The sequence below is a fragment of the Rhynchophorus ferrugineus genome, unplaced genomic scaffold (genome assembly GCF_030347505.1).
Source record: "Rhynchophorus ferrugineus isolate W39M unplaced genomic scaffold, kcgeb_rfMv2 rfM4, whole genome shotgun sequence".
Classification (NCBI taxonomy): Eukaryota; Metazoa; Arthropoda; class Insecta; order Coleoptera; family Curculionidae; genus Rhynchophorus; species Rhynchophorus ferrugineus.
The window spans coordinates 48,381,198-48,398,478 of record NW_027472583.1 but is presented as its reverse complement, the minus strand read 5'-3'; the positions used below and the strand labels follow the sequence as shown (position 1 = coordinate 48,398,478).

At 32.1% G+C, this 17,281-nt stretch overlaps 1 protein-coding gene across 1 annotated transcript in view; it reads left to right on the top strand.

Annotated features, from left to right (window-relative positions):
• The window catches only part of LOC143196459 (uncharacterized), a 376,070-nt gene that overhangs the window by 54,177 nt on the left and 304,612 nt on the right, over window positions 1-17,281 (top strand). Inside the window, exon 2 of the mRNA XM_076404142.1 lies at window positions 9,444-9,647. Within this exon, the coding sequence (XP_076260257.1) occupies window positions 9,539-9,647 (109 nt within the window). The 5' untranslated portion in view covers window positions 9,444-9,538. The remainder of the gene's footprint in view (window positions 1-9,443; window positions 9,648-17,281) is intronic.

Below are 17,281 nucleotides of genomic sequence, written 5' to 3'. Positions count from 1 at the left end.
CTGTCGATTAGACTTCGGAGTGAAATGATGGAGGGATGTTCCATCCATATTCACATATTGATGCAAAAACTCAGGTTTATTACACTTGATCATCTTAAAACACTGCTACGAATTATCAACTCGTTGTTGTTTTTGGTCAAAAGTGAGCTCGCGCGGCACCCACTTTGCACAGAGCTTTCTGACACCCAAATATTCGTGAATGATATGATGTACACGTTCAGTTGATATCCTTAGAGTGTCTGCTATTTCAGTCAGTTTCAATTTACGGCCATTCAAAATGATTTTGTGGATTTTTTAAATATTTTCGTCGGTAACCTCTTTTGGACGTCCACTGTGTTTACCGTCTTCGGTGCTCATTTCACCACGTCTAAACTTAGCATACCAATCCTTGATGGTTGATTTTCCTAGAACAGTTTCCGGAAACTCGGCATCAAGCCAAGTTTTTGCTTCAACTGTATTTTTTCCCTTCAAAAGCAATATTTTGTTAACACGTTAAATTCCTTTTTATCCATTTTTTTCACAATAACAAAAGTTGCTTCACTCAAAATGTTATAATTCACAAACTAATGGTCCGACAACTGTCAAATTTATACACGCATCTTTTGAGAGTTAAGGCTAACTAAAAAACATATGGATTTAATTCTGGTAGCGCCATCTATGTGTTAGGCCGGGGACTTTTCAATTGACCTGTTGATTTGAGCACTTGCAATATTGTCATAAAATGTTTCAATTTCAGCGTCAAAATTTCGTATAACAACTTATCATATATATTTACTTTTATATATATTTTAAGTTAAAATAATTAATAAAGTTTCAGTTGCGTTTATTAATGTTTTTCTTATATTTACAGCCGTTCAAACTTTACATGCGACATTCTATTTTTTACAAAGAAAAAGCTTCATACAGCTTCATAATTATTAGGTTTAGTATTATTATCAGTATACAGTGATGTTATATGTATTATGTTTATAATATAGTACATTTATTTTTTATATTATTTATCTACTTATTTGTATATCTCCTATAATATTTCTACCGACTTGGTAGCTGTGCTCCTACAGTTGCGATATTCGTGGGCGAGAATCCCGTCTGTATATAGATTAGCGTTGGCAACTATCCATTGAAAACAGTCGAAAAAGTCGATAGTCAAAAAACTAGCGACTGAAAATTGTAATTACTATTCAGTCAAATGCACGGTTCGATTTTTTTTTCAATTCGTGACGTCAGACGAATTGTACGAATCCTTTCCTGTATAAATTGTGAGAGAGGAAAGGACGGAGATAATTGCCTGGGGCAGTTAATTTTATATGTGGTTATATTTTCCAACGGTAGTATAAGTGAGACGGAGATGTATAGATTCCTTCACAAACTAACTTTAAAGAAAAAAGGAGAAAAATTGTTACTACAGTTAAATACTGTTATAATAATAATATATAACATGCAATTTATAATTTAATTTTAAACGAAGTAGAATTACTTTTATATTTCAATCTTTTGTGGGTCTGTAAAAAGAAATGGAATTTTTCTATGGAATGGAATAATACCCAACATTGTATTTTAATTTGTTAATTGCTATTTTTAAATAATATATTATAATAAAAATAGACAATAGAATAGAACTTAAACAATACCTAAGAACTAAAGATGCACAATAACCATAAATACTATATAACAATTAAACATATACCTAACCATCTGAAGAAATGGTATAAATGCGTCATTTATTATTGCACGGAAATATTTTTTAACAAAAATCAAGAGAGCAATATTACATATTATTGCCACAAAACAGTCAAAATTGATTACTATTTATCATTCTCAATTTTAATCTTGTTGCCCTATTACATTAACAATTTTGAAAAATATCGTACCAAAATGCTATAAGATTAATATACAATATAATGTTATTTACAAGCAAACTACCAAAAAAATCATAAAACTACATATATTGCATATAAACCTATGTAAGCATAAATTAGGTACATTTCTGTCAAGGTCGCGGCTAGGACGACAGAGCCACAACATTAAAAATCAGTCAAAATAAACTAGTAGTACCAAAAATAGTAACTGACAGTACGACTGAAACCGTCGATACTAAATAGTAACAAAATCAGTCGGACCGAAAATAGCGACTGAAAACAGTTGACTGAAACAGTCACTAGTAAAAAGTAGTAAAATCAGTCTAACCAAAAGTAACGACTGAAACAGTCGATAGTAAAAAGTAGTCAATTACTAAACAGTCGATAGTCAATTTCAGTCGATAGTTCCCAACACTAATAGAGATGTACTTTATGTTTGTGACCAGCAGCTAGGCAGGATACGACGGAATATCTCCTGATATAGTCTTTAATCTAGGTTTCATAGTTGATTAGACTATATATAAGTTTAAGATATTGAAGATGTATGCCTCGATCAAATTCTGAATGTTTCTTGTTGAGATTCTATGATAATACATACAATAATAGAAATGAAGTTATTCATCAGGAACTAGCATACAATTGCTTGAGCATATTCATCGAAAGAATGGATAATTTCTAGACACCATATTTATGTAACATAGTCAGCATTCTTGATGGAAGATAAATATAAAAATATATATAAAAAAATGGAATCTGGTAAATAGAAAATAAAATAGAATATATGTATACACACTTTAATAAGTAAATTTTTTAAATCGCAATACCGTTTGACATTATTCAAATGCTAATGATAAAAATATACCCTGTGATAAAAATTTCCTTGTAATGTAGTCACATTTACTTCAATATTTTTAACATTGCCCCATTTGAACACATTTTGGGTTTATATGCCGTACAACATTTTTACACTCATTTTACAAGTTAAAAATAAGTTAAATTTCTGCAAAATATTATTTATGTTTACATTAATTTACAAAGCTCTATGTATATATTTTAATACATACTAGGTAAAAACAACGCTGAGTCACATACAACACTATAGCACGTGTTGTATGTGTACCTATTTTTAGAGCTGGAAAATTTTTTAAAGGAAAACGATGTCTCATTATTTTTCTTTCTTTGCACCCATTTACACTTTTTAGAACGAATATGCGTTATAACGAACTAATTTTGATTATAATTTAGTCATGAAAACGTATAAAAATACTAAAAGCACTCTATGCCCTGAACACAGGAAATGGAACCTAAAATAAAAATGAATAAACGCAGCATAGAAATTAAATGAACTAGTCAAATTATATCGCGGCTCCTAGAATAGCGATTCAAATAAACCAATAGAATTGATCTAAAAAGCGATTGTAGTGTCATCAAGATATTGGACGTCGCGAAACATTTCTTCAAAGTTGTTTAAAAAATTAATTCTCTATTTTGTGATTAACAAGGATGCTTGAGCCAAAACAAAAAAACTAATAGTGTGAAGTGATATGAACTGTTCCATCGGCGAAAAAAACGAAACAAGCAAGAACATGTACAAGAAACTGTTAGCAACAGTTTTTCGGAATGTAAAAGATATTTTGTTTTGATAACTTTCAAATTGTCAGAACACTAAAGGAGAACTTTAGCTCTTATGTTAGCTAAACTGTATTTAAAGTGTAGCCGTAGGAGCGTATCTCAATAGTTTTCCGAATTTGCACTTCAAGCATAAGATTAAAATAGTAAAATAACTACACAGAAGTTTAAAAATATTATCATCAGTACGTTATTTTAACACAATAAAATGTATACAGTCCATCAAAGTTTTCTGTACATACGTCACCAAGATGTTTAATGTATTGCCTGTCGCAATTTATAACTTCATTTCAGAATCAAACAATATTTTCCTTCTCATTTTATTCTAGTTAAAAAGAGACATAATGTTGTCTGATAAGTTCGAACTTGAAACCGAACTAGCCTGTCAAAGTTGTCCGGTTATCAAACATAAGCAAAATTATGAAAAAATTACTTAGTTATAATTAAAAATTAGTTATAATTATTGCATGTTATAAACCGGCAAACGTTATTTTAGCGCTTTGATTATTTTGATAAATTTTAAGTCCCTCTGTAATATATCATATCACTTTGTTTGAAAATGCCGAAAACGATAGATAGTCAGGGTCACAAACTGATTGCGTCTTTAATAAGTTATTTCGGAAAGGAGATGAGATTCGGATGAGATAATGAAGGCGCCCTTTTGCTCGTAAATTCTGATAGAGAGGTAAATATTGATGATATGAAATATTATAAGTTGCTGCAGTTTTATAGAAAATGAGTTTAGCGTGTTGCTGCTGCGCTAAATATTAGTGTGGGTACTGTGACTAACATCGCTTATAAAATAAAGAACAATATGTTAGACTCAGCCACGAGAACCCGTCTACATGCGAAGTGGCTGACGAATCTTGATCATCTTGACATGGGCTCTATTCGAGAACAAATATACGAAACGTATAAGAAAAGTGACTACACAAACCATTTTATCGATATAAACATAAATTAATAAAATTATTTCGTAGAAAATTCTTAGTCTGGTAGTATACAAAAAAAGTTAGGGACGTGCAGCTTTTTGAGGGATGTAAGACATCTCCTCATACATTCCTACGGGGCATAGGATTTAAATGGACTAAAGATAAGCCTCGAATACATAATATCAAGGAAGATATTATGAAGATATCAAGGAAGATATTAAGAAGAAATAAAATCAAGGAAGATATATATATATATATATATATATATATATATATATATATATATATATATATATATATATATATATATATATATAATTATTTGACTTTGTGTATCTTGATGAAACTTGGATATTTCAAAATGGTTCATTGGGGCACTCTCTGATCCATTTGTCCATTGATTGATATATTGTTATTCATGAGAGGAATACAAATAGTTATATTCCTCGTGCAGAATTAGTGTTTTCCTCCAAAGCCAAGGGCGATCACCATAGAGAAATGAACCATAACATTATTTTGTTATGGTTTGAAAATCAATCGTGAAGGGACCTAGAGAAACCATCAGTTATATACATAGCATACATAGCATATACATAGCATGGTAGAAAAAATCCCATCAACAAAGGCTATAATGAAGGCTATAATGAATGGGTTTCAAAACATGATTTAAGTTTTTAAAAGACTATGCCGAAAACTGAACTATTTCAAATAGTTACTAGGTAAATATAAATGAAATGTTTCATTGAGTTTTTTGCAATATAACTTTTTTTAGAATAAGCTCGAAGAAAGATATACAGTAGATCAGATGGCTGAACAATATGATCATATAGGATTACGATTTCCTCCCTACCACTATGTTTTCAACCCAATCGAATCGATATGGGGGGTCGTAAAGAATTATTATAATAGACATGTTGGTCGAGATGAATATGTCAAGAGAACATGTTTTAGACAGATTGGAAATTAACAATTTAGTGATTAACTTACACAGGTAACAGCAGAAGAAATAAATAATACAGTGATATTAAGATGACTTGACAAATAAATACACCATTTAAGCAATCAAGAACTAAACGTAAAATAGTAAATGTGCTCTCTAATGAAAGTAAAATATATTAGTTTTATATATATTGGTTTATTAGGTTGATTAGGAGGGTGGGATACTACTACATAAAAAACGCGCCTAGAAACTCTACCTCATGGGTGGTCTGGAAAAGAATTCAATGTAAACAAAACAAATATAACCTACAAACTATTATACCTGTGTTCTTAATTGTAGTTTTAAGTCCCTCGATAATATATGAATTAGATGTACTATAATGTTAAAATAAACTATATATGTTTGATAACATTTAGGTTTCATTATTCCATTTAAACTAGAATTTTGTTGTAAGTCAAAGCCAAACTGAACCAAAACTCAGAGTTGATGAGGGAACATTGCGACGTTTTGACGTTACACATTTATACGACGTATGTACAAAATAACTTTGAATAGACTATATGTAATGTGTTTCAAAATTCCATTCATCAAACTTAAAATCTAAAATTAGAACCATAAACTCAAGTTTTGAATAAATGATCAAACTTATTGAACAATAATATAATATATACTGACGGTGCTGCAATATCTAACAGTTTTATAAAATGAATTTTCAATATTCTCTTCAAATATTCTCGAGCACTTCCATATACACACCGTCGTTATATATCGCGGCTTTTAACTTAAACTTATTCTTCCTCCTTCTGCAAATAATGAGTACCATCAAAATCTCCGTACGTTTTCGCTCGCTAAAGTTTTTTTGCTTCTCGTCCATTCTTTTGCGGGAATTTCTTACAATGAACCATTAAAGTCTTTTATAAATCACGCACAAAGAACCGAATCTGATCTAATTAAAATTGATTCCCAGGCGATGTTAAATGATGATTTATTACCGTAATTAATCCGGGATAATTAAAGTAGACGCATATCATTGTCTTGCGTTTAATAATCGCGGTTCGGCTTTGACATCCCGATATAGTAATGAATAGAATTATTTCTGTAAGCCGAGCGAAAGAAATATGATAAATTCGTCCCCGGTTAACGACTACAGAGGTTGATATATCATAAATAATGCGACGCCGGTTGATTTAGAAAAAGCGACGTTGTATGTTGGACGTTTTAAAAGTAAATTTATAAAATTAGCAGATTTTGGCCAGGGAAAACTGTCCCCGTCCATTGCGTCCCTATTTTTTTGGCATAAAGGACTATTTTTCATTTTATCAAATGTTTTCGTGTAAAGTAGGTTACCCATATAAGATAATTCATTTTTTAACTTAGAAGTACCATACTATAGTAACAACATATAACTAAATAAGTTTCCGGTCTGAGACCACTCTTGTCAGATTATTTTTATTAGTTATGATTATAGAGTAATATAAATAGCGTTAACTTAATACATATAATTTCAGAATTGTTTTGTCTGGTCTTAAAAGGAGGGCACTGGGAAGGCCATTTCGTGGCACTTCATTAGTTTGTTTAAATAACCATTACAGAAACCTGTAAAGAAAATATTTTATTAGGAAGGCATTTGATTGAAGTAAAACTAAAATGTAATTTTTCAAAAGACGTTATTAAAATAAAATTCCAAATTAATACAAATATTATGAAATGTTTCTGATAAAAGATAAACCGTTCTAAAAAATGTATAGAAATGTTGGAGGAGTGTTGAAATGGGCATGTCATTACTGAAAGATACATTTCTTAAAATTAACGTTAAATTTTAAAATTGATTTTCATAGTCCGACAAAGAAGGAGAAGCAAAGACATTGTTTGATTTTGAAATGCATGAGTGCAAATAATAATAATAATATGTAACAATATGCTACTTGGAAATGGCACTCGAGAAGATTCAAACTAATAGAAAATTGATATGAGGTATATAAACTAAATAAAAATATATATAAAAAATCGTATTTTTATTTTTCTATTCTACCTCTGTTTAGACCGATAAACTTCTACTAACTTAAGATAAATATTTTCATTTTGTTTATCAATAAGTCCCGTGCAAGCTTATGTTTTACCCACCTTAAACAATAAAGAACATAAATTAATTCGACAGTGTTTAGTTACATATCTAAATCAGGTAGAAGGTTTTAGTCGGATAGTGGCTGGGAAACTTGTATTTAAAACGATTTTGAAGCTAACTATCACCTATCCCAAAATATACCCGTTAATATAAAAGATCTTATTGGACGAATACTAAAAAACAGACATTTTAAACCTCTAACAATAATACGGGTACTTTTCAACCTCAGGATTCACGAGAAAAAACTGAAACATTGACACCAACTAACATAATGTGAGCCCAAAAAATGATTTTGGGAGCGTTTATATTTACAATATCTTTTATTGCTGTCATTATTGAGTTTGGAGTTTGGAGTTTTGACAATCCGTATGTATGTTAGTAGTAGTTGTTGAACCCTGGAGAGTGAGGCTTTTAGAATGGGAGATCATATTGCTTCCTATTTACTTCAAAGTCGCAATAGCTAATTATACGAAAGCTGCAGGTATATTAATGACCGGTATTGCTCTAAAAGTTGTAAAGTTAATAATAATAATTGACATACCTAATAGAAATATCCATCAAGTTATTAATGAAACAAACAGCGATGAGAGCAAAATGATGGTATACAAAGCCATCATCAAGCCATATGATATTCAACTATGGCGCACAGTAAGCAAAAGCAATGTTAAAATATTAGAAATAATCCAGGGCAAAGCTATAAAGAACATACTCAATATTTCTCAAAGCTTCAATAGAAAATAGATCTCAATATGAATACGGTGAAGCAGGAAATAAATAAATATAGCATAATATATCAAGAGGAGACTCTCTCAACATATAAACGAGCAGAGATTAACACTAAGTAGAACAGGGGGACAATAAAATGCTGAAGAGTTCCAACATCCCCAGCCTCAGCAAGAGATTCGCGTAGAAGAATGGAAAATGCGTCCACACATTGAAACTCTCTCATAATAAATAGCACAGAGTAGAAAAGGAAAAAAAATGGCAGTTTTTATGGCTCGGTGAATGGAGTTAGGACAAAACAAAACGATGATGGTTACATGATGTGACCGTTACTTATTGACATTCAATAAATAATATAAAATACAATTGATCAAAAGAGAGCAAATAAGAGACACTTGGGCAGTCGATGGTGGCACGTCTGAAGTGAACGATGGTCAGTGACTGATCCCTCCAAAGTACCCTTCAATAATATCCGAGATCAACGTCGAGGGGTTGCCAGATTTTAGTTATCGTGACTGTTGGTGACCCCCCCCCCGTATCAATATCTAGGATAAGATATTCTGGGTATTTTGAACATTTTAAGATGTAAAATTCGACATATCCGAAGTTCGCTAAAAGTTATTAAAAATATTAAACCAATAATTAGAATATCCGCAAAATTGTATTAAAAGATTGGTTTTACTAGGTTTAACTAGGTAACTAGTTATGAATGACAGAATGACTAACTCCTAATGAATGATAAAATTTAGAGACCATCCCAGATCTATCAGATCCTACCCAGTTTAGTTACTCGCGTAACTAGCGTAACTTGCTTCTCGTCAAAAGGTGTGGTTTTGCTTAAGGAAAACCATAAGTAATCACAAATATAAATTTAAAACACTTATGCCCCGGGATTCAAACCAGCTACGACTGTAATAGTGCAAAGACCTAACTTAAAAACATAGACACAAGACATAAAAAACAGTAGATATTACACCATTCTGTATATTGATAAAAGAAAATAGAAAAAAAACCGGACGCTTTAAAAAAGCCATATCAGATTATCATTTCCTTTTTTCGCCCTTTTTCTTTCTGCTATTATGCTTTTATGGAACTGACAATTTTTATGATAACTTGGCAGTAATCCCAGTAAAAGTTCTATTGTACAATTTCGCTGATGTTTTGCTAGTTCATGCCAAAAATTGTTCGAGCATTATATATGTTGATTAAAGTTAAAACGTTCTTTTGCTTTTCAGGTTTCGGAAAGAGTTGTTTTCCGGGGTCTCAACTCGACGCGGCGATAAAAAGTCCGCCCGACGGTTTCTAAGTGTTTGCGTAACAACTCGCGCCCATGGACGTCGACCGTAGTTCCAGGGACGGGACGACGAGCGGGGAGGATGAGATGGGACGGGAGAAGCCGATGGGAACGTCAGCTGTCAACAATAACCATTACTCCAACCGTAAGTAACTCCGCATTGTTGAAGGGGCCGCCTCTCGCTCCCTCCGACCCTTCCCGAACGGGAGCGTGACGTTGGTTTTTATTTTGTGCGGCGCTCGTAGAGACAGGTGCCAGTAATGGAACGTCGTCGTCGAAGCAAGAGAGCCGCTTTAATAGCGACGAGCGTTCTCTACAATTAAAGCTTTTTAGGGAAAGTCAACACGTTTCCGCTATTGCTTACGGTGTTTTGTTGGTTGCAAACAAAACGCGACACCAATGAATATATTTACGCGTATAAGTGCATTGATAATTTGGTAGTTATTTATAAAAAAAGGATTAAAAGAACCATGAATAAAAATAAAGACAATACAAAATAATATTATTATATAGCAGATACATAGCATGTCCTTACCAAAGACCATTATTCGATTTTTAGTTTTCGGTAACCATTCACATGTAAAACATTTATTATTCCTCAATGAATAGATTTGTAATGTTTGAAAAGTTATTCAGGAATGATATGCCAATACATTTTTATACCATTTTCTTCAATAATGTTAAAGGTCGAAATATCTCTCTCAATATCTGCTTTAGAATTTCCCACGATCATTTAATTACTTTCTGGTCTCGCAGCGCACTAGGTAGTGGATTTTTGGTGGACAACCTGGCATTCCGTTTCAAGCTCCCTGAATAAGGTTCAGTATCGACCGCTGAACTTTTCGCGATATTCGAAGCTTTATTCTACAACACAACACAATCCATCAAAGAATGGCTAATTGTCACTGATTCCCGAAATGCTCTCAATTGTTTCCTGGAACAGAAGTTCAACAATCCCTTGGTCAACCACTCACTGTCAACCATCCATACCCTCTATTTGAATGTATTCAGGACAACTTTACTGTAGGTCCCTTCTTACGTTAGTATACCGCGACATGAGTGCGCGGGCAGTGCGGCTAAATCGACAGCTTCCTCTCCCCTCCCCATCAAGGATATTTGTGTCCATACTGACCTTATCCCATTCGTTTCTTGCTTCACTAAGCACTAGGTACAAAGTCGTTGCGCCCAGTAAACAACCTCAACAGGCTCTTTAAGGTTAAAGCTATTTTCCCTGGTTTCGCTTTCCTTTCCTTAGTCACCCTGCCATAGCTCTGAATCGACGGGTCACTGTCGTTTTTCGCACGGTCACTTGATGACTTTGAGTCCGCCTGCTCACTGTGAGTTTTGTCACCGTGCCTCTATTTGAGTCCATGGCTCACCCAGATTGGAGCTATGTACGGTTTACAAAATTTTATAAAGTACTTAACAGGAGATTTCGGATATCTACAAGAAACCGATTTTCTCTATAGAATATAGCCTATGTTAAGTTAAGTGTCACTGACCAAATAACCATTACCATTTCGGTATGGGTGCTAATGTGTGCTGTCTGGATAGAGCCTCTACTTCGTTATGGTTGTGTTTGTGTCCATTTTTAAATTGTATATACACTATTGATACTTTTAGCACCATCTGTTTCCGTTATTAATTCTATTTATTTATTAATTTATTATTTTATATATACACTTTATGTCTGTTCCCGTCGCCTTTATATCAACACCGTACTACGGTATACCCGCAAAATGACGACATCCATCAAAGCAACCAAAAAAATTACCTTCTGGCTTGGATATTTTGCTAGCCAAGGAAGGTGCTTCGTTATATCCTGGTACTTATTCAAATCAAATTACACTCTAATATTTCTAGGTATATAAATTGGCGCATTATCTCACCTAATATCCTATATTTGTCCAGCTCATATAATGAGAAGTAGAACAAATAAAGCAAGACCAAAAGATATTAGATGGCAGGTACTGCCGAAACGTTACCAAAATATTAAACGCTCTTTTCAGAACTAAAGCCATCAAAGCCATCTATAATAGTTTAACCTAGAAGTACTGTCGCGTAGAACATTTCCTTCCAAATTTACTAGATACATATCATGGTGTGCCTTAATACAATTTGTAGTATTGCCCAAGCGTATTGTTTTAACAATGTTATCATTATCTGGTATATTCAAATATATGAAAAAGACAGTATTGTTACTTTTTGAATGTTTTTAATTAAGTAAAAAAATTAAATATTCTATATATTTTGTGTTGATATGTTGATCCTGTTTTATTTTATATTTGTTATTAAAATTACTGCATGTACAGAATATTTTTAAACAAATATTATTTGAATTGATGACCGAAACTCGTATCCAATTAAACAGAATTAGACTTAATATTACATTGGCATTAGTGATCCAATTAAGACACTGTGTCAGCCAAGTCATTTGCATCTATCTAAAAAAGCGGAAATTAGAAGGCGCTATGGAGGTTGAGCAACAGTGTATCTTTCAAAATTATTGCAACGTGTCGTCGAGGATTGTCATTCAAGAGGAAGGTTTCTATTACACATTTTTTTGGTCATATTTACAACAAGTCGTCCAATTTGTTCAACACACATGTATAGATATCTACAGTAACAGTTTGATTGTGTTTTAGCAGTTCGTAATACACTAAACCTTACCAACCCCTCGCATATATAGAGAAAGACTTTATAGCAATAAATATTCGCATCGGCGTCCATTTGGATGGTTTTTTAGAATAAACCTATGACTTTTTTTACTTAGAATTGTAACAGTAGATTCACTTTTCTCAACACTAGTCACCAGTTACAATACGGAATACAAAACTTTATTTCTGTCTGACAAGCAATGAAATAATGATGTTGAAACTGTTTCAAATGGAATTTTCAGTAAATTTTATGTGTAGCCATTTTAATTTTTTTAGATCTATCTCATCGCCTGTAAACGTCTGAAAACAATTGATCGATCAACAGATAAGCTGTTTGAAAGTTTAGACTGGATTTTCGTTCAATAAAGTGTACAATTAATTTATTAATTGCCTTCGACCATTTTTGGTTCTCGAGGCCTTTATTTGCCACTAACATCAAAATATCCATTTTAAAATCGTGTAAATAAAAAGCAATATCAGGGACATAGCGGAGAAGCACCACCATTATAATTATCATCATCATGATCGGCAGCAGATTTCATCAAATAAAGAATAGAAGTAATGAATGTCGAAACTTCATTCTTCATGGAAATTCTTCTATGATTAGCGTCTTTATAAACCGAATAAAAGGAAATCCATTAAAGGAAATACAGTAATTTTATGTAAATAAATGTCAAAACGATCGAATTTGCAAGCTTGTTTATACTAGTACGTCGCATTTTTACCTGCCGAATGATAAAAATAAATAAAATAAGGAATAATATATTATTGTAAATACCAATTTAAAATATATGTATTACTAAAATAATGTTTTAGTTTAGAAACCACTTAAATTCATTTAGATGCCAATAAAAAAATACTGATAAATATTGATAGAATAATAATCTAAACTCAATGAATGTTCGTAAAGGAATGTATATAGTATTGGACAAAGGTACGACAATTAGGTAATATTTTTGCAAAGTACGTTTATTGCACGTATTGTCTATTTTTTGAAACATGGTACAAGATATGATAACGGCAAAAACATTCTAGAAAACAATTTATCTAAAAATTATGCATTGCATGGGTTTATAATTTTTAAGACATTTAGTTATTGTATTATTACTACGAAGACAACCTCAAATATTTGTGAAAGAATTTTCTAAATTTTTCTTGGTTATTTGATCGAATTTAAGGCTATACTTAAATACGGGTCCTAGGTTCACCTACTACAACTGAATGTATCCGTCCAATTTATCCGTATCTTCACGCCAATTCATTGTTTGTTATATACTGTTCTACGAATCCAAGTTATTAAGAATATATTTGAATGTTCGCCCTATTCATGGTTACTTGCTTCTTTGCTTATACCCGTTGTTTTTGTTTATCAATATAGTCACTGTATTCATATATATTGACAAATTGTGCTCTGTGTATGCGTATATGTATTTTACATTTAGTATTATAACAACATTTGGAGTTATTTAGAGTTACGTTTTTTTTGTATTAAAAATGTGAGTTTGATTATATATAACTTTTTAGTGACTTCTTTACTTATTTTTTGAATTCCGTTCAATTTTTTTGTTAAAAATATTTTATTTTTCTCCTTTTGGTGTTAGATATTTACTCAATAAATTACGTCATTACTTTAATACTATAAAGTATTACATTACATAGCCCAAGTAAAAGTACAGCCCGCTTGAGAAAAAATAGGAATAAAGAAATAATTATTCGAAAATAATATACGTTTCAGGCTCCGGGGCCCGCTACCTAGTCTAGGTGATTTGATAAATATTCTAGTTAAACCAGAACAAAAAAAACCTGCGTGTGAGCTCAAAATTTTAACTATTGCAATATAGAAATAGTTGACTACAACGTTTCTACGACTCCTCATATGATATGAAAATTTTAAAACTGACTAACTTTTAAATTAAACTATTTCCGATTTTTCGTCACGTACAACAAACAGCATGGTTTTTTGGATGTGCAGGGTATTAGATGCTAATGTAAATATTGAAGAATATTTATGTGTAAACAATTTAAAATAATATAATTATTAAGTAAAAATTATACTTACACTAAGTCAAAATATGAAAACAAAAAAAAACATCTATACAATTTTTTTTCTATAATTGACCCGATTCATTTCTTTTTTATATAAAGTATTAGTATTTCAGATACTATAGCTTATAAGAATGTTGTTTCTTTTACTCCACGTGCTGTTAGCGTTCTTGTAAATGAAAACAACACAATCTTATCTCAACAACGGCATTTTAGATTCTGCTGTCGCTGCGTAAATAAAATTATCCCGAAAGGATCAGGATATAATTAATTAGCGAGTTCGAAAAATTTATTTCTTATCTGATAAACCCAATTTGGCATCAATTAAGCAGCGAAATTTAATTACGTCCTACAGCCACCACCGTCCCTCCGTTTCCCCCTCGACCGCCGAAAGTCATTCGAAAAGGAAATATTTTTAATGTTAAGACGAAAAAACAAGAAACCGCAAATTTAATTAACCCTGGCGAACTTTAGACTGGCCGATCGATCATAACACTGGCAATTATGAGTATTTTAATTAAGGCGTCGACGGGGAGGGGGCGAAAAAGTTCCGCGATCACCATCGACGGGAGCGAACGAATGCCCGTAAGAGTTTTGCGAGCGGAGAACTAGGAGAAACCGGAGTCTGGGGGGATCAAAATCTAATTTTTGATATCGTTAATACTTTAATTATAACGTTTAGTATTTATTATGGGTTTACAAATACACGTTTTTCATTAAGGGTACTATGTCGTTATGTTGGAATCTCAGGTTTTCAGAACGCATATCTCTCAATTTTAGGGAGGTATACACCCTTAAGATGATTTTTAACGGAAACTGGGGTTTCTCAAAACAAAACGTCTTATTCTTGAAACTATATTTTGAAACTACATCAAAACAGTTGATATGTTATCTCAAGATCTAGTGAACCGATTTACTTAAAATTTGGTGTGAGTCTTTTCTATAAACTCTTCTATCATATATAGTAGATATATAACTATACTTATATTTTTTATTTATTGGAAGTTTCATGATATTCGATTCGTGTAATGATTGAACGTGTTGATGATTCTGACCAGTGTTTTTGTGTCGACAGGTCGATATGTGACAATGGATGAAACATAGATCCATCAATTCACTCCGGAATCAAAACGATCGTAATTTGAGTGGACAGCATCTGGTGAGAGCCCTATTTTGAGGCAAAAGATAAATAGTTCTACAAAAGTAGAATTGAAATTTAGCTTTAGTTCCAGCGCCGTTAGAGCGGCGCTGGAAAGATTGTGCGATTCTTGATGGATATGATGGATATATATATATATATATATATATATATATATATATATATATATATATATTTATATATATTATTGATATACGAGAAATATTTTTGGGTTCGTATAGCAATTACAATATTATGTATATTTGTAAATTTGTATATCAGGATTCGCAAAAATTTAGAAGACAAGCAATTGGCAAAGAGCAAAACGTAATTACCGAATGTTGAAAACGTTAGTAACCTTTATTTTATTTTACTCTATTTACTTTAACTCTTGAATGAAATGGAGTTATCTCTCTATATATCTCTTAAATTTCATACCATAAGTATTCTTGGTTTGCTTCTACTTATTTAGATTTACAACTAATCGACGACCAACGATTAATTTACATTACTGCAAAACAATAGATTGTAGTATTTTTAAGCCGGCATAATTATATACAAATTATAATTTCCTATTGCCATAATATATTAGGCATATGTAATACACAAAATATGTTATTTATAATATCAGTTCATTATATAATTTCGACAACGCAAAAATGTTCTTTATACTTGGTATTAAATAATCGAGTAGCTACACTATAATAATTTATTACTAAATATATAATATTTTATAATATATATTAATAATATTATAAATTCTAAGAATTAGTTCTGTTGACAAAAATTAAGTGCCTAGAGTGCATAGATATGTTTTTTTTTTTGGAAATGGTGAAAATTAAAATGTCATATAATTTGTGTTTAAATATGTAAATAATGGAAATTTGAACAATACACATATAATGTAAAACCTCTTAATTGAAAAATGTTTTATAAATAAGCCAGTGGTAACTATTTACAATCATATAACAGAATTTTATTAATAATTCAGAATGGCATTATTATAAAATAAGATTCTACAATATGATCTCTTCGAAACATGACTGCTTATGAAACTAAGATTATTATTGCCAATTTTTAATACAATAATAACGTTTTTAACAATAAAATATTAAGTACAGTCTGCTGCAAAATTAACATATTTAGGTTTTCTATTGCGTAAGAGGTTTTTAAATTGGTGGGTGGGTTAAAGCGGGCGCCGCGCGAGCTCACTTTTGACCAAAAACAATGAGTTGATGATTCGGAGTATTGTTTGCAGATCAAGCCTAACAAACCCGAGTTTTTACAGCGATATGTGACAATGGATGAAACATGGCTCCATCATTTCACTCCGAAGTCCAACTGACAGTCATCCGAGTGGACTGCACATGATCAACCCGCTCCAAAGGGCGGGAAAACGCAACAGTTGGCTGGCAAGGTTAAAGCGTCTGTATTTTGGGGTACGCATGGAATAATTTTCATTAACTACCTTGAAAAAGGAAGGACCATCAACAGCGACTATTACATAGCGTTATTGGACCGTTAGAAGGACGAAATCGCCGAAAAACGGCCGCAATTGAAGAAAAAGAAAGTGCTGCTTCATCAAGACAATGCACCGTATCCCAAGTCAGTGAAAATGATGGCAAAAATCCCTGAATTTGTCTTCGAATTGCTTCCTCATCCACCGTATTCTCCAGATCTGGCCCCCAGCGACTATTTTCTGTTCTCAGATCTCAAAAGAATGCTCGCTGGGAAGAGATTTTCATCCAATGAAGAGGTGACCGCCGAAGCTGAGACCTATTTTGAAACAAAGGACAAAAATCGTACTACAAAAATGATATCGAGAAGTCGGAGGGCCGTTATAGTCAGTGTATCACCCTTGAAGGGAATCATGTTGAATAAAAGAAATTAATATTGCCAAAAAATTTTGTTTTACTATGGTAGTCCGGGGACTTTTGTATA